Consider the following 16,865-nt stretch of genomic DNA (forward strand, 5'->3'; position numbering starts at 1 on the left):
CGCCACACCAGCCTGACCGCAGCATCTCGCTGATCCCGCAAATGGCCTTGGAGAGGACGACATGGAAAAGTCTACCCGCCCAATCGATGAGCGGTTAGGTGATGCAACAGATGCGCGTTTGTGAGTCTCAAGAAGGTATCTAGCCTGCGGGGTGCGTCTTTCCCGCGCCTCCAATGATCTAGAACACCGATGTGAGGCAGGAGCTCATCAACTTGCCAGCAGGCGGCATGTAAGCCAGAAACATTGTGTAAGTGATGGATTAGGTCTGTTGATACTTCCATTTATCCGCCGAAGCTACTTCAATTACTTGACGCCATAAGCCAGGTAACTCTGCTAAGTGTTTTCAATTTGTCGGACATAACAGTCTATGGATCAACGATGTGAATACTTCGTTGATTAGTCAGGAAAGTAATGTTTTGAGCCCCACCTTTGCCATACTAAAGGTGCCTGGAGGACCTGCGCATTTGATGCGATACTGACCGTGGAGTGCCTGGCTGGGTTTCCTGCATCCTTCACCCACGGGTGGCTAGAAGTTGTGAACCAAAATGACAAAGACCTTTCATGACGTTGCTCTACTCACAAGAAGTGTCCAAGACATGGCACGTTCGGTTCTAGAGATATAACATCCTGTCATTGAAGCAGACACTCCGGCCACGATCATGTCAATACACTTCAACTCATTTGATATGCGGGCATTTCGATTATTGCTACATGTAAATAGGACCTCAGAGGTGATTTCGGTTTTCGGCCAGTGAAGTACAAGCGAATAGTGTCCAGGTGATTGATTGGCATCGTCTGCCAAGTGACACAGACTTCCGTTACTAGATAGATGACAACGATGTGCTTCTTCACCGCTTCTCGGCCATGGGAGAGAACTACCTGTTACTTGCAGATGTGAGTGACCCACGAAGATGTCTGTAGTTGAAGCTCTAGTTACGCCAAGTAAAAGACTATGCCAATGGTGAGCGGCAGCCGTCGGCTGTTCAAGAGGGCACAGAGCCGAGGTCTGTAACTAGATTTCAGCCCTCAAGGATGTATCCTATGGCTGGATATAGGAGAGCTAGGCTACACTTTCCATGATGACCTCCTCTTGGAGGTTGACTCGAAGACGAATATCCTCTCAGATGCTCCTTTGTGACGTTTGGCGGTTTGATGGCTGATGGTTCATTATGATCGACCTACTATCATTGTATAGAGAATCCTATCAGACGCGAGAAGTTGCCTTCGGTTCCGCGCCTGATGACCCCGGGGAAACTGATTTCAGTACTCTGGCAACTCGTCCGATGGTGAAATGATTGGCATCTCCCTCATGCAAGCCTTCGGAGCATTGGGTCTTTGTGTGATACTGCAGTGAGCAAAGACGACTTCTCCTCTACATAAATGTGCGTGACGTAGAGTATGACGAATCACTCTCGGCTGCATGAAAGCCAGCCACTTACCTCTCACACTTATGTGCAATGTAGGAACTGCCCAGATGCTTGCAATTTTCCGTAGCAGAGATGCTCTATGAGATTGAGATCCGGTGTGAGGATACATGCATATGTGTAGTTTCGTCAAATTGTGAGAAACGTCCTCAAACACATTAAATATATCTGAGACCTAAAGACCAGCCTTCTAGTGCAACGGTGCCTCCTAGACTCTTTCGCCAATGCTATCCCCACTCATTACTATGTGATTCGGATCTCATTCTATTCTGCGGCCTCATCAATGCCTGATAGTCCTTACTCCAAAGGCTTCTTGCCCACGATGGAATACCTAGTAAGAAGACATTAGCACATGTGTATCACACATACAGTTCTCCTCCTCAACGTGGGCCACACATTAAAGCACCCATATGAAAACAAATACTCACACAAGCCCATAAGCATGAATACTCTCATCCCTCATCTCCCTCTTCACATCCACCAAAAACGCATCAACATCCTCCTTGGACCATCCAAACGCCCTCGTAAACGGCGCCATCGCGAACCCTTCCAGCCCAGCCATAATATTCTGCCCGCTCCACACCCCCAACTCCCTCAACCTCCTCCCTTCCTCCGTATCCGCCGTTGGCCACCCGTTGGTAGGCCACTTGAACGCGCGGACCTCAACGTCCACGAACCCGACCTCAGGATCGCGCATCACGTCGGCCAGGGTGGGAATATCCTGGTATGGACGGCCCAGCTTCACCGAGGCGTCCTGCAGGAGTGCGCAGTACCGTGCCAGTGCCGAGGTCGTGGGGTCGAGGGTGCCGTCGTCGCTGGAGGGGCCTACGTCGACTTCTTGGAGTTCGAGGTAACCTCCTGGTGTGAGGTTGCTGTTATGAGAGAGTGTGTGTGTGAGATGGTCTCAATTTGTAGCCTGGAAGTTGTGTTCCTCTTTCACACAATTGAGAGAGGTTTGGGGGAAGACTCAACTCGTAACAATTCTTCAGGTACTCCTTCCAGTCTGCGATGCTGGAGGTCATGAGGCGGCTGTGGATGTAGTCAAACGGCTCGTCAAACACCCATCCCTCTTCAATGTCATCGATTTCAAAGTCAACGTTTGGCGGTAGGCTAAAGCGAAGGCGTCAGAAAGACCCAATGCCAAAATGAGCAAGGGGGTAATTTCAAACTCACAACGTAGGTTGATTAGGAGAAAGATCAATCCCAAGGACCTTGCCATTTGCCAACTGTCATCAGCAAACAACCCCCCCACGACTTTCAGAAGCATCAAGCCAGACTCACCTCAGCCTCGGGATGCTCATCACCAAAATCAATAGCCCAGATCCCCGTCCCCGTCCCAACATCAAGGACCCTACCGGGGACTTCAGCCCCTTTTTGGCATGGCGGCGCGAGGCCGAGCCTATTGTCAAACGTAAGGAGGAAGACGTTGTGCTGGAGGTCTTACATAGGGCTTCTCGTCAGTTTCCAGACGCATGGGAAAAGGAGGAGGGACGCCGCTTCAAAGATAGGAGGAAACTGCCGAGCCGAAGTGCTGTGCCTGTATCTTGCAGCAGCAGCAGCAGCACCACCACCACCAACCCAATGCCGGCGGCAATAGGGAAAAGAACAGAAAGACTCACCTAACCTCTCCTGCTCAGCCTGATCGTTTGGAAGAGTGTATTCTGCAATTGTACTGGTCAGGAACAATACCACCACCACAACCTCTAATCCGAACTATCAGGGCCTCCCACTTACTGCCGTCCTTGTATCGATGATACGTTCTCCCGTTCTCCATCCGGTACTCCAATATGGATTCACTCAGACTCAATCCCGACGACGACAAGCCCTGGAGCAAAAGAAACCAGTCCGGCACGGTCAGTCTATCATCTCTGGGGACAAAGGTACAGAATATACATTGAGGGGAAAGGGCGGGGATTGAAGCCGAGGAGAAAGAAACTCTCACAACAGGAAAAAGGACAGAGAACTCACAGGGACTTCCTCGGAATGTCCATGTTCGCAAGTGGCGTGACCACATCCCTCACCGTCATCGTCATCGTCGCCATCGTAAGACTGTTGCCGCCGCCTCGAGGGCTTGCTCACATCATCGTCCTCATTGTACCCATACTCCTTCATCAACAGCCGTTTCGAGCTCTGAAACAAATGCCCAGGCTTGCCGGCCTCTCGTCCACCAGGCTCTGGGGAATTTGACATCTACAGGGGCGGAAAGAAGGGGGTGCGAGTAGGAAACGTCGGTAGCCTGATTTGAACGTCGATACTTCTCAAGAAAATGAATTAATCGTAAAGGTGTAATGAGCTACCAAAATAGAGGAAAGAAGCGCCGCCTAGACTCAAATTCACCAAAGAAAAGCAGAGAAGAAAGTCGTGTCACAAAGTCCAAACCAACTCCTCTCTCTTCCCTCCATACCCGCATCCTTCGAAAGTCTGCTCTCCCCTTGCCCACCCCCTTGGACGCAAACCCCTCTCTCTCTTCCCTCGTCTCAGGGCCCAGGCAAACCCCCCAGGCCACAGTCACACACACACAGGGCAAACATTTACGAGCATCGAACTAGGGATCTAGGAAGGGGGGAACAAAGTCGTTGGAGTAAGTGAAGGAACCAACAGCATATGCACGTCTGTAAATTGCAACTGTCAAATCGGGAATGTGAAGCGGCGATGGGCGGAGGAGGAGTGGATCGACAAGCAGCAGCGCAGACTGCAGAGCCCGCCGTGCCCGCCAATATTTTCCCCCTCAGGCGCGCTGCGGAACGAGACGACCGGGGGGTTGACGAGCCGGGGGGAAGGGTTGTATGCAGGCCCGGGCCGGCCCCCGGGTTAGTGGGTGAAAGGACAAGCTGACTCTGTTGGAGGTTTGACAAGCGCTTGGACGAATGGTTAGCGCTTCAATGACTGTTCGAAGCGAGCTTGCTCGTTCGATTGAATACGTTGAATCACTATGGGCTAACTACTTGGACTCATGAGTGCTGATGGCCGTCATTGATGAAGCGGATATGCACAGTAAGGTGGACCCAGATAGCCCAACTCGCTTCCCCGACAATCACATAGCACTTCATCGATTTTTGTGTCAGAAAGGTTTTTGGTATTCATCCACCATGCCAATAGCGAGAAGTCCGATTGAAAGGCTTCCAGCCAGGCACAACTACCTCAAGCCAGCTGGATCAGTGCTATTCATCCAGCACTCAGCTTCATTCCCTCGGTCGCTCACTCCCCTGTCATCTTCAACACTGCGTCCGTCTCCCACGCAGAGTAGCCTCCTCCACACACAGCCCCAAACTCTAAATCATCCGAAAGTGGATGACATGGCATCAAAGTACGTCGCCAGCCCGCGGCTCGTCCATCGCCAAGTAAGAAGAACCTTGTCCCGTGGTTGGCCATTCCCACTCGAAGAAGATGCAAAAGAAAAGGGCCAAACAAATAGTTTGAGAATGCCGCGCCAACAAATGCGACGCCTTGTAAACATGAAAATTGGAAAAGTCCGACAACTGAAAATTCATCCAAACAAAATCTTGACCGTAGTCATTATACAGCTCCGTTTTGCTCCTCGGTCATGAGTTGAAAAAACAGAAACTCTTTGTATGCCCGAAACTCCAAGTGGCCCCCCAAAAAATTTATCTCTTTTTGGTGTTTCCAAACAAACGTCCAGTAGTTTTGCGTGTAAGAGGCAGGGATTAGCCATCCAAAGCACATCTTTATCGGAAACTCAAAGCAACGCCGCCTCGAATGAACTTCTGACTGCATTAGTCTTTAAATAGAAGTCGCCCCCAGTGCAAGGGGCCGTTGGTGCTCTTGGGCAGGTGTGCATATGCTCTTTGCCTTCTGTCGTTATTGTTGTCATTTCTCTCAGACGCCACTCCAGCCGTCCTTGGTCGGCTGGTACGCCTTGTATCCTGGGTACGTGCCGCCGCTGCTTTGCGGGGGTCGCTGTTCGTCTTCGTCCTCCATATGTTGGTTGCCACCGCTCGGGCCGCGGTTGTAGTTGTATTGTTGCGGACGGCTGTAGCCAGAGCTGAAGTCAAAACCGCCGGAGTCATGCAAGTCTGGAGATGCCATGCTTTGATCGCCGGTGTAGCTGCGCTGAGGGGCAAGAGGGCGAGTCGACTCCGAAGAGGGTTGACGCGAGTTTGCTCCGTACTGCGGACGGCCGTAATTCTCGTTAAGGAACTGGCCTTGCTGATTTTGCTGGTCGAAGCCATAGTCGTTCTGAGGTGCGGGAGATCGCCGGTAGTCGCTGGGAGGGGGTGGAGGGCCGCGATAACCGCCGGCTTGAGGGCCGGGAGAGCGGCGATATCCAGCCGGGGCGGGACTTGGTCCATCGCGAGGTGGTGCTGTGAAGCTTCGGGGTATCGGTGCCGGGCTGGGACCGGTACGGGGAGGACGGCCCATGCCATAGCCTCCCTGCTCGTAGCCGTTGCCGAAGCCCTGATCGAAGTCTTGCTGGGGACGAGGATACGTCTGACCTCTCTGGGGGCCGTAGCCATTGTTGTTGTACTCTTGGTGCGGTGTACCTCTACCTTGCATTCCCATGCCTCCCGCAGCTGCCATTCCTCCGGCGGCCATGGCCCCATTTCCGTATCCTTGGTCTACGCCGAAAGAAGACTTTGACTGTCCGTACGCGCCATCACTGTAGCCGTTACCCGCCATCTCGTAGGGGCCCGCAGGCTGATTAGCGTTGGTGAAGTAGCCGCTGGGGCCAGCCTGAGGATTCTGGCCATAAGGACTCCTGTCACCCGGCATGGGGCTGTTCGGGTGGGACATGGCGTTGGGTGCCATGAGAGGCATGTTCTGTCCATTCGGATTCGGTGATGCCGCCGGCTTGTTCAACTGCTCTAGCTCTACCTCCTCCTCGAGCGCCACCTTCTTCGAGCCTGCACCCTCCCAGCTGGGCATCGCAGGGAGCGAATCAGCATCTGCCGGGTTAGCACTTGATTTGTTCATCTCAAACTCGGCATATTGAGGTGGCGCTGCGGCTCCGGTGGCCATCGGTGCTGTTGAATTCGCCTGATGTGCAGGCGCGGTGCTGGCATTGTTGTAAAAGGGGGCCATGGGCGCCTGGGATTTGTATCCCTGATTGTTCGGTCCATACGAGTCGTTGTCGAGATGCTTGTGAGGTGTTCCCTTGGGAGTATCGCAGCAACCGCAGCAGTTACCACAGCATTTCAAGCAGTAGCAGCACTGGCAGCAGCACGACAAACCGCAGCAAGCGCACCGGATGATGCACCATAGGATTGAGAAAATAATCAGGCCTCCGAAGATCATGACTCCAATAACGGGCCACCTGCGCAAGTTAGTACATGAGAGATTGAGCGAACCTGTGACCGAGACCTACTTGCAGAAGTTAACGGACATGCAATTGTCCCAACTAGACAGCGCCGTCTTCACATCGTTGATTGAGTTTCCGGCGCTCTCTACTGTGTCTGTAATTCCGCGACTCTGAATATTCGCAGCCATGCTTGATACGACTGATCCCCACACTCCTCCCCGGAGACTCCTCGCCATAGCGACATCGATCGAAGGCATCTTGAATGATTTTTGCTTTTCCTCCAACAAAGAACGTAATTCTCGGTGAATTACCCACAATATTTGGGCACGTCGAGCTTGGTTGGTCGAGGATTATTGATGTGCTGAATTAGGAGCGGACTATTGCTCCATCATCTCATGGGCTTGATGTTTCGTTGTTTGATCGGCTTGAACGGTGATCGGCGGACCGTTGGAGGGATAAGGCGAACGGCTCTGTGGTACGAGAGATCGTCGTAGTGCAAGTGTAACGGGCGGCCGGATTCGCGCAGAACGATCTCACGAGAAGCCAAAATGGCAAATGAAAGTGGTAGGCGTGAACAGAAAAAGGTCGAGCCTCGAGAGCCGCGAATGGTAACAATCGAAATGAATAGTTGCCGCTGTGCTGCCGGTAAATGAATGCAAGTCTTGCTGTCGTCACTGCCTATGGGAAGGCAAAGCGGTCGCCCCCTTGCGTGGGTGGGCTAGTGAACGGGTGGTAGGGGACGTGTAGCGAATGATAGCGACAAACGAGCAAAAAGCCCAGAGGCTTTCGTCTCAAAATGGCACTGAAACTGGGCGGTGCAAGTCAGCAAGCACCACAACGTCCAACAGGGTGACCCCGAAAAGTAGGCGATCCGGGGCTAACAGATTGGGTGTCTTGGTCTTATTGCTTGGTGACGCTGCTGGGTGCGAGTATTGAGAAAAGGGGTGGGTCGCAATTCGTGTCCAAGCTGTCGAGAGACACGGTTATCCCAGGTAGGATGGAGGCTGTAGCCGGAGGGGGGGGGGGATCCTTTTCGTGAGAGGTGTTGAGGATAAATAAATCCCGGAGTGGCGGCGAGAGGCGGAGTATTCGTATGGGTTTAGGGAATGATTGGAATTCTGCTCTTCGGCTTCGCGAAGAGAATAAAAAAAAAAGGGTAAGAATGAGAGACACGAGGAGCACCGTCAAACAGCCTCGGGAAATGACCAAGGAGATGGGACGGAAGGGAAAAGGAGCGAAACGGCACAGGACGCAGTCTGCCGGGTTGTCGGAGGAATATGCACCTCGGGAGGTTGTCAAGAAAGAGAGTGACAAGAGGCCGCCGTAGATGAGATGAAGAAGAGGATTTGTTTCCCTTCCAAAGACCAAAAGGTCAGTAGAGCAGCAAAACGAGAGGAGGATTTGCAACGATGTGTGGGAAAAGGAAGGAGGAAGGGGAAAAGATTGACGTGACGCACACAGAGTTACTTTCTCGGGAAAGCCACGAGGGACGATCAAAAGTGGCAGTGGTCACTGGTGGGAACTTCACTGGGAAGGAAAATATTAGCAGCTTCCATTCTCCCTGAGGTACCTAAGAGAGAGCGAGCGCGACGGGGACGTACGCCGCGAGCTGAGCACAGGGAGATTTCCAGAGGGAAATTTGAATTGCGATCGAGCGCCATGCCACGCTCTAGCGGATTGAATATCCCTGCTCAGACGAACTTGAGTGGGGGAAGCGGTTCCTGACTTCCCGTCCCCCCCTTCTGCTGCTTTGCTTTTGCTGCGGCTTGTTCAGTTGCAATGCTGCGTACGTAGTGTGTAGGCGCTGCCTGCTTGGCTTCGCATTCTCTTTTCTGCCAACGCCCGTGTCCACTTCCACCTCAACTCCAAAACGGCTGTCTGGCAAGTCCCTTGTAATCGCGCAAGTGCCGTTTTTCCCTCAAAAAGTTGAGAATCAGGGGGGGTTCCGGCTCGGAGATGATTTTGGATTCGTCGACCACAATCTTGATTGCGCCGATGAGCCGTCCCCCCTCCCCCGGCCGATAAGTGAGGTACTAACTAAAGCAAGGCAAGGCATTCTTAGTTAGCGAGTATTCACTTACAGCATAGGCACCTATCTGTCTGCCGCCGCGTGCCCACCTCACGCACTCACGCAGAGCAAAACCACCTGTACCAACCGTATTGAGAACGAGACAACCTGGGGACCGAGGGACCGCCAGTAGTAGCATGCAGAGTCAAAATGATGAAACATGGTGTTCTTTTCGTCCTCAGGCACACATACAGCACATTACGACTTGGCACTGGCCAAAGCGTCTTCTGGGTCTAACAAACCCCGTGCCCCCGTGACCCCTGCCTTCCTTCCCTCGCGTTCGGCTATGACGGGAATACGTAAAAAGCCAATGATTATTTCCAGCCACACCACTTACTTGCTCAGCCACAAACACCCGCCACACTCACCATGCGTGTGAGTGATGCATCGACTCGGCCGAGAGGACGGCAGAGTCCACCCGGGCCTTGCCGGTACACTGCAGATTCAATACGTCCAGGTATCTTGGACGGGAGCAGGCATCTCTCGGAGACAAAACCCCCCTTCATGTCTCAGAAATCCCCATCGTCTCTGGCTTCGAGAATAATTCTTGGTCCCCATTCTCACCGCTTCCAAATGAATATCAAGATCAAGCTAAATGACTAGGGAATCATACCGACTAGTCCATCCCTACTCTTCCACGCTTCTAGTTGTTTCGTAGGATCGAAGACGAACGGACGCGGGCGCACAGGATGGCGTAGGATCGCAATATCACTGCTCCGAGTAGCTCACCTTCCTCAGAGGAGACTCTCCGAAGACTTGATCTTGGGGCAGGGGCTCCGACACGGGACCAGAACCCGCACGTCCTCAGAAGATCCGTCTGGACGTCTAGGAGGGAAGGAAGGGTAATTAAATTCATAGCTGCAGCCCAGTCCAGCGCAAGGCTCGTCTGATGTAGGAAGCTAAGCTAGCAACCTGACCTGTGCGATAACATAGATCCAACGACCTTTCCATCGATTGAACGATATGTTCAAGTTGTGTAGCTTTTCTTGCCAGGAGTGCATTCTCAGCTTTGCATCCAAGCCATTGGGTCGTTGTATCAGGACGTCTCACGACATTGCGGTGTCAAACTGACCCAGGTCGAGGCTGTTAGATACGTGTAGGCATATATCTCATGTACGGGGTACTTGTTGATCACCACGCTTCACAAATCTGTCTACCGCAAGTAAGCATCGATAATGTTAGAATTTACTATGGAATAATTTTCCAGAGTCTACTCGACTCGTTATTCAGACCAGGCTCAACCCTAAATCTCGACGTCATCATACAACATTGGCTAGCCATCTTGTTCGTTCTTCCACCATGGCCCCTATCGTCATAGAGTCCATCCAAAGAAAACCTGCCAACGCCTAACCGGAATGTTTCGCAATCAAGGTATCATCTGTGTGTTCGCAAGTCGTCGTACTCATAGCAGTCAAAGAAGTTTCACGCCTCTCCGCCTCGAACCCTTCCACACCTCAGGAAACCCCACATCATCATCATCTTCATCCCGTCTACTTTCCGGGCGGCGGACCAGCAGGCGGCGCGTACGAATCGCGCTGGTAGGCGTTCTGAGGCTGCTGCAAGTGAATACCCTCGTTATGACCGCCGTAGTATCCGTCGTTGGGGTTGAACGTGGTGCCGGTGTACTGAGGTTGCTGCTGCGCCTGTCCGTAGGCCGGCGGCGGGTTCTGGTAGGTGCTGCCCGGTTGGGGGTAGCCCGCATGCCCTTGCTGCTGACCATTGTAGGGCTGATTGTAGGCGTAGGTGCCCTGCTGGTTGTGCTTGTTGTTGTTGCTCATCCATCCGGTGCCGTAGAAGGGCTGAACGCCACGCTTTCTGCGACGACGAGAGTTCATGCAGCTATGTAGATCAAAGGTTAGCCATGACGATCGAGTGCAATAGAAGGTCGTGCCGTGAGACGGGAAATAGCACTGGGGGAGTACCCTAACAAGATGAGGATCAGGAGTGCGATGCCGACGACGACGGCGGCGAGGACCCAGCGTCCCCACCAGTACCATGCGCCGCGCTCATAGCATGCTCCATTTCTGTAGATTTGGCCCGAGCGACAGATGCCGTTGTAATATTGTCTGCAGGATTGACGTTAGCGTCCGGAGGGCATCGCCGGGGGTGTTGATGTATGCAGGGTCTCGCAGATCCATTTGGGATGGCATGCAATGATGGGCAAGGGGATAGGGCTCACCTTTTGTCGAGTGTGTCGACGGGATAGGGCAGGATGTGAAAGTCGCCTGCAGTGTCCGCCATTTTGATGGCTGCGATGTTGTCCCTAGTTGGGAAGGTGATTCTTTGCGACCGTCGATGGAGGGTAGGTTGGATCTTAGCAGGCCGAACTTGCTATCGAATCGTTGGTGGACAGGGTTATGGTGTGGCGGACAAAAAAAAGAAGACGAGATGTAAAGGGCAGAGAAAGCTGTCCGAGGGGAAGCTTCGTCCGACTAGGTATTGTACTTCTTGTCTGTGCTTTAGACCAAAGGCGAGAACCCAACAGCTCACTTTTGCGTGGCGTTTGCTATGCTTTTCGTTGGCGGGGAGGGAAGATGGTGAGTGATGTTCAATGACGTGATGGCTTTTTTTTAACGTCCTGTCCGTATACGAGCGAGATCCGGTCTAGGTAGTCGGGAGCTGGAGAGAGACACTCGGTAGTGCAAGTGCTGTGCACAAAAATTAAGGTGAGTTGTACCTGTGGTGGATAGGAACGGATAGGTAACGTCGGTAGATTTGGGTGGGAGGATTGCAGCCTATTTGGGGTGCAATGCGAGACAACCAAGGTTGAATTGATCAAATAAGAGTTTTGGGGGGTTCTGTTATGTATCCGTATCCGCAAGGTAAGGTAGGCGACAGTGAAGCGCCAAAAGAGAGAAGAGTCAAGACCTTTAGGTTTTTTTTTGATTAGGTACAGGGTTGATTGATGCAAAAGGCGTCTTGAAAGAGAGAAAAAATCAGACGGGGGTTTAAGAGGAAGAGGAAGGGGGAAAAGAGGGATCCAAGTTATATTTCGCCCGACGGCGTCATGAAGAAAGCCAAGCAAACCGTCGCCAGACAAAAGCGACGTCTTGGAGGCTGGGCAGTCACTTGGCCCCAAAGCCATTGCGTGGCCTCCCTCCTCTGCCCAGACTTGCACACTTGATCCCCCGGCGAAGCTTCCAGTGATGCCCACACCTTCCTCAGGGCGTAGCCAGTCACGATTCACCACCGTCACCACTCACAGTACCTTAACTACGGTAGACTCATCGTTGGTGGTACGGAATACCTGCATTATACTTCCCATTGTCAGCACTCAGCAGCCAAAGTCCCCTTCAACCACCTTTACCGCCGAGTCACCGGCATCTCAAGGGAATGGAATGAATGGGCCCCCCCGTCCGGTTAGTTTCCCCTCCGTTCCCTCCGATGTTTTGTTTGGACGGCATGCTTTTTCATCTGGATCTAGGTAAGGTAGTGTAGGTATCCCTCTCGCGCGGACACTCACCAGCATCACCAAGAAGCCAACGGTCCTCCTCCAAGACACGAACCCATCAAAGCCCCATGCAAGGTACGGAAACCAGCCGGGGATCCTCTCCTCTTCCTCAGGCCATCAAGGGCCCAGTACTGAGTTCACCCAGTCCCAAACTATCACCAACCCAACACGTCGCCCGACAATAGTTCCCATCGGGGCTCCGGCATCGAAAGTGGCTGTGCTCGCCTTTTCGCTTTTTTCGCCCTCTCGCCAGCCAGAGTTCCTCTAGAGACCCAACCAACGCCCAGTAGCCTACAAGGTGAATTACCGTGGTACCATCACCCTTGTGAACGAATCGCAAGAGAGACTCACACCGTTTCGGTAAACGAAGAAGCAAAAGAACCAGAGCAAAAAGAAAGAATGGGGCTTCTAGGGCGGCGCCTGACATCACCGGCACGAGCGAGGCTTGGCCGTCTCCATTCGTTTGCGCGCATCATCTCACCCAAGGGTTCCTCGTCCATCTGTGGCGATGCCACGGTAACGTGACCTCCCCAACCAAGATACCTGAGGTGAGGTGAGGTGAGGTGAATAGCCTTTCCTTCTTCCTGTGAACCGCCGCTGGGAACTGGAATAATTGCTCACGAAAAGCCCAACGTGCCTTATTAACGGGCCGGCCTTCGCGGCCCTCTGAGAGCCATTCACCACAACCAACACCATCCCCCCCACCGAACAAACTGGGCGGTGCACGCCTCGCGAGCTTATTCAAACCGTTCCCACAAAACATATCCTCTTATTTGTCATTTCTTCGTTGTGCTACTCATTCGTAGCTAAGAAGTCATCCTGTCATCTAATTCAGAGTCGCCGCCCTCGGCTTACCTCAGTATCGTGGCATTGCGGCTCCCCTCAACATCCGTTTGCGCTTTCCCTCGCAAAGCCTGTCAATGACCCGGCCTCACCGGCGGCGACATACCGGGGGTGGATCCGGGCAAAGGAAGCTGAACTCCCGCCGCAGCAGACCGATATCTTCCGGTCGCGATCTGCGTCAAGGTACCTCAGATCATAAACCACAGGGAGAACATACTTCAAGGTGTTCCTCTACTTTCAGCTGGCGTGCCCTCCCTCGCTCATCCTCACCCCACGCGCACCACTGCCAAACACAACCTTAAAAACCGGTGACCCGCGACCCGCGAATCCCGGATGTTCTGGAAGAGACGGGAGAGCTGTAAACAGCAGTGGCACTGCCGCACTGAGGGCTGCCGACGCTGAGGTGGTGCGGCCGCTCTCCCCACCTCACTCCGCCCAGAGCCGGCAACCCCACTGCCTTAAGGCACCCTACCAAACGGATACCTTACCTGACCTCATGCTCGAGATCCACCACGCTGCAAACAGTACTCAGCTCCTCTACTGTAAAGAGGTTCTTCCTCAGATGCTTGACGTGGCACCGTCCACGTCTACGAATGATTGAGAAATACCCCTCTCTTGGGGGTTTCCCCTTCGATCAACGATTCCACTACGAAACCCCGACACCACAGACCACAGACGAACAAAAGATCAACGTTCATCCCAGACCAGACATCGCGGACCATCCAGCTCAGTGCTGAGCGCATATGCCTTGTCCTGATATCTTGCATGGTAAGTCGACCCGACCACGGGCTCGATCGACTGCTCCTCCCGTCGCCCATCGCCAAGAACTGTTTCCAAAACATTCGGACACAACTCTGCTAGGTCAATCGGCCAGATTTGCCGCGCACTTGGGACGGTCTCAAAACCTTTCCTCCGCTCCGTCACCTGAAAATTTCCGCGACACTCCGGTGACACCTCCCGGCCTTGGCGACAAACTGTCCAGCCTGCACTTATTTTCTGCGTGGTCCCGACTGTGATATCTGCGAAACCACAATATCTTGGGATAAATTATCGCTCGTCAAAGCTTCGAGCAAGTTCTGTGGGATTTCGAGGCCTGCTCTGGACATCAAAAATGTGTAGTCTTTCTACGGACATATGGACCCACCAGCGCTGGTCAACATTGAGGGCATGATTCCAGCAAACGCTGTGAAACACAACCGGTCGACGAATAAACGGAACCCCGGATTTTCCTCCGGACTCGGCACTGGCTCTCGCGTCATCCCCCTGTGATCCCTGACCTTTTCCCCAGTCCTTCAACAGGCAGACGAAGAACGAGGAGCAAAAATGCGTCGTAACGTGATGGCACTCCCCGAGTGACGACTGCTGGCCGCAAAATAACATAGAAACCGCATAACATATGCTCAGCATCCAACTGAGTACCTCTCGTGACCCGTAACACCGATTCGTCGTAACTTTTAGTATTCCTCATGCCGGACTTTGTCGAAAATAACCAGATTGAGTAACTCCCCTTAAACGCCGTACCGCCGCTTATGTTGAAGAAAGTATGCGTGTACTTGAAAGAACCCCCTCGCTTATTTCGGGAACGTGAATCGAGACGTAATCTTCTCGGGCTCCTTCTTGCCAGGCGTCGCCGTCGACTGCTGCTGCCGCGCCGCGAGGTCGGCAATCTTCTCCCGGGCCTTCATGAGGCTGCTGTTGTCCTGCTGCTTGAGCTTCGCGCGGATCTCGTACAGCGCCATAAGGGTTGATGCGCGATCCATATCGTCTTCGACCTGTTCAGCACCCATCATGTAAGCTCTCTGTCTCGTCCCAAGTTGCTGTTGTTGGTGCTGTGAGGTGGTGCTTCGTACATCTGACTCTCTCTTAGGAGTGCCGGGGATGGAGCCCTGGGCCGAGTTGGAGCGCGACAGGGCGGGCGGACTCATCATGATGCGACGGCCAAATTTGTCGACGCGGGCAGGCGAAGCGGTGCCAGTACCTGTCCGCGAGGTCTGGGAACTGTGAGTGTGGACGCGGCGGAGTTCATCGGTGGGCCGCTTGGGCAGCCCGGCGGCGGCGGGGTTGGCGCTTGTCTTCTCAACGGTCTGGATGGCCTTGTTTGCAGTGACAAGAGCGGCTGCCGCGTTTGGTTCCTGTAGTGGAATGAGGTCATCAGCACTTTTGCAGAGGGCAAATGATCGAGTTGCTAAAAAGTTTATTGCGGATCTTCTTCCTTCCCCAAGAGCCCCTGCAGCCGCCGAAGCGCCCAGCGTAGCGCATCGCAGGGGAGAGTTACATGGGCAAGTCAGAGAATGCGACCAGGACGATAGTCGACGATGGATAGAAAATGGGGGAGACAAACAGTTGCGTTGAGGCTGCTCAGGTCGGCAAGCATCTGCGCCAGCTGGAGGCTCTCCATGGCGACTTTTGGCGTAGGTGTGCGGATTGTCGTTGGTGGTGGTCTCGTGTCGTGTCGTGTAGTGCGTAGGATGGAGAATGCTGTCAATTCTCAATGCAGTGTTGATTAACGGGCTGGAAGTGGATGCAGGCAGTTAGCAGTGAATTTGGCCGAGAGAGTGAAAGTAGGTGGATCTGGGCAGGGAATGGACATGGAGCTTAGAGCATAGAACCCACCGACGCCGTCATTGCAGGCCAGGCTAAGGTAAGGAGACTTTTTGACTTTTAAAGGCCAGGTACCACTGGCCACAAGTGCCTTACAGTAAGGCTCTTTGTGTCGGGTCTGTGAGAGATGTCAGAGGTGGGGGAAGAGGGACAGAGCGGAGGGTGCGTGAGCTGGTGTTGAGGGCTGCGCTGTTCTGTGTCTGAGTGTGTGTGTGTGTGTGTGTGTGTTTTTACTGAGGTGTGATGATGATGATGAATAGGAGTAGGGTAGGTGTTCACTCGGTTGTGATGTTGATCAACAAATATTGGAGAAGTGATCAGGCTGTGTGTGTGTGTGTGTGGAAGGTGACTTGATGTAGGACGAATGCCACCTTGAAATGTGAGGTGTGATGTGTGTGGCATGGGGAAAGGATACCTACGTACGGGGATATGGGGAAAGATCAAAGACATCAACATCTACCCCGCCGGAGACAAGGTAAAGGGAAAAGATCCAAGTGGCAGAAGGCAGATGGTTAGCAGGAGAGTGTCTTCATTGGGCCCTTTCTTCACCATCGGATCCGGTGCTGTGGTCTGTCACTCTTTACTTTGTCTCCTCGTCTCCTTATTAGGCTTCAAGTCGATGATCAAACCCACGAAAGCGAGAAGGAAGGAAGCGGGGTGAGAGAGACACAGGGCACCTTCCCCCACACTGGGCCAATTCAGCCACATTGAGCAACCCCAGGCCCTTCCCTGTCCGCGCTGTCTTTTGGCCACTCATGCGACTGCTGGAACATCTGTCGCCTGCTCTCCCCGACCGGTTGGGCGGGAAGTGTCTCCCCCGAAGCTTCAAGTCGATTCCATCCAATCGAGTACAGGTTCAATCCAATCCAGTTCCCAGAGTGCCAGATCTCGCGTGCATTGGACTGCTCTCTGTACCGACCGTTGCGAGCTCTCCAGTCCATCCAGAGCTGCGGCCCCCCCCCTCTTCTCCTGCAAGCTGGAGCTTCAATGGTGGCCGCCGATTGACGCATCCGTCCTCCGAATCGCCTTGACCAGATTGGCAAGCCTCCGTGCCTAGTGCCGGCACCTCTCCCGACGCACCCAACTTTTCGACCTGTACAGAATCTGACTAAGCATCCTCAAGTCCCCCAGGCCTTCGTTCCCCGGTTATTCGGAGAATCCGACACTGACTCCGGCATCGCTTCGGCATCGTTTCCGAAGCTCGTTATCAACCTCACGCCC

At 53.4% G+C, this 16,865-nt stretch overlaps 6 protein-coding genes across 6 annotated transcripts; all 6 read right to left on the minus strand.

Annotated features, from left to right (window-relative positions):
- Positions 1–1,489: 1,489 nt before the first annotated feature.
- Positions 1,490–3,414, minus strand: BDP55DRAFT_647804 (S-adenosyl-L-methionine-dependent methyltransferase). Its single transcript, XM_060573809.1, has 7 exons — positions 3,159–3,414; positions 3,044–3,085; positions 2,706–2,863; positions 2,598–2,635; positions 2,397–2,534; positions 1,853–2,296; positions 1,490–1,755 (listed from the first exon to the last, which is right to left on the minus strand). The coding sequence occupies exons 1-7, from the start codon at positions 3,196–3,198 to the stop codon at positions 1,722–1,724; spliced, it is 894 nt and encodes a 297-aa protein (XP_060434300.1). The 5' UTR covers positions 3,199–3,414; the 3' UTR covers positions 1,490–1,721.
- A 1,847-nt stretch (positions 3,415–5,261) lies between these two features.
- BDP55DRAFT_724232 (uncharacterized protein) lies at positions 5,262–6,938 on the minus strand (the record flags this gene model as incomplete). The annotated part of the gene is made up of 2 exons (XM_060578865.1): positions 5,262–6,696; positions 6,748–6,938. 2 exons carry the CDS (start codon positions 6,936–6,938, stop codon positions 5,262–5,264), a joined length of 1,626 nt encoding a protein of 541 aa, XP_060434301.1.
- Positions 6,939–10,110: 3,172 nt separating this feature from the next.
- BDP55DRAFT_647815 (uncharacterized protein) lies at positions 10,111–10,588 on the minus strand (the record flags this gene model as incomplete). The annotated part of the gene is made up of 1 exon (XM_060573810.1): positions 10,111–10,588. A coding segment is annotated over exon 1 (336 nt), but the record flags the coding sequence as incomplete, so codon positions are not given.
- Positions 10,589–11,689: 1,101 nt separating this feature from the next.
- On the minus strand, positions 11,690–12,741 carry BDP55DRAFT_647816 (uncharacterized protein). Its single transcript, XM_060573811.1, has 2 exons — positions 12,346–12,741; positions 11,690–12,275 (listed from the first exon to the last, which is right to left on the minus strand). The coding sequence occupies exons 1-2, from the start codon at positions 12,625–12,627 to the stop codon at positions 12,075–12,077; spliced, it is 483 nt and encodes a 160-aa protein (XP_060434303.1). The 5' UTR covers positions 12,628–12,741; the 3' UTR covers positions 11,690–12,074.
- Positions 12,742–13,987: 1,246 nt separating this feature from the next.
- Positions 13,988–14,532, minus strand: BDP55DRAFT_300358 (uncharacterized protein). Its single transcript, XM_060566622.1, has 2 exons — positions 14,188–14,532; positions 13,988–14,136 (listed from the first exon to the last, which is right to left on the minus strand). Exons 1-2 carry the CDS (start codon positions 14,448–14,450, stop codon positions 14,091–14,093), a joined length of 309 nt encoding a protein of 102 aa, XP_060434304.1. The 5' UTR covers positions 14,451–14,532; the 3' UTR covers positions 13,988–14,090.
- BDP55DRAFT_300823 (uncharacterized protein) lies at positions 14,533–15,713 on the minus strand. The gene is made up of 4 exons (XM_060566623.1): positions 15,657–15,713; positions 15,385–15,554; positions 14,894–15,175; positions 14,533–14,815 (listed from the first exon to the last, which is right to left on the minus strand). The coding sequence occupies exons 2-4, from the start codon at positions 15,439–15,441 to the stop codon at positions 14,615–14,617; spliced, it is 540 nt and encodes a 179-aa protein (XP_060434305.1). The 5' UTR covers positions 15,442–15,554; positions 15,657–15,713; the 3' UTR covers positions 14,533–14,614.
- Between the last annotated feature and the right edge of the window lie 1,152 nt (positions 15,714–16,865).

The sequence above is a fragment of the Colletotrichum godetiae genome, assembly GCF_030913485.1.
Source record: "Colletotrichum godetiae strain CBS 193.32 chromosome Unknown BDP55scaffold_5, whole genome shotgun sequence".
Taxonomy (NCBI): Eukaryota; Fungi; Ascomycota; class Sordariomycetes; order Glomerellales; family Glomerellaceae; genus Colletotrichum; species Colletotrichum godetiae.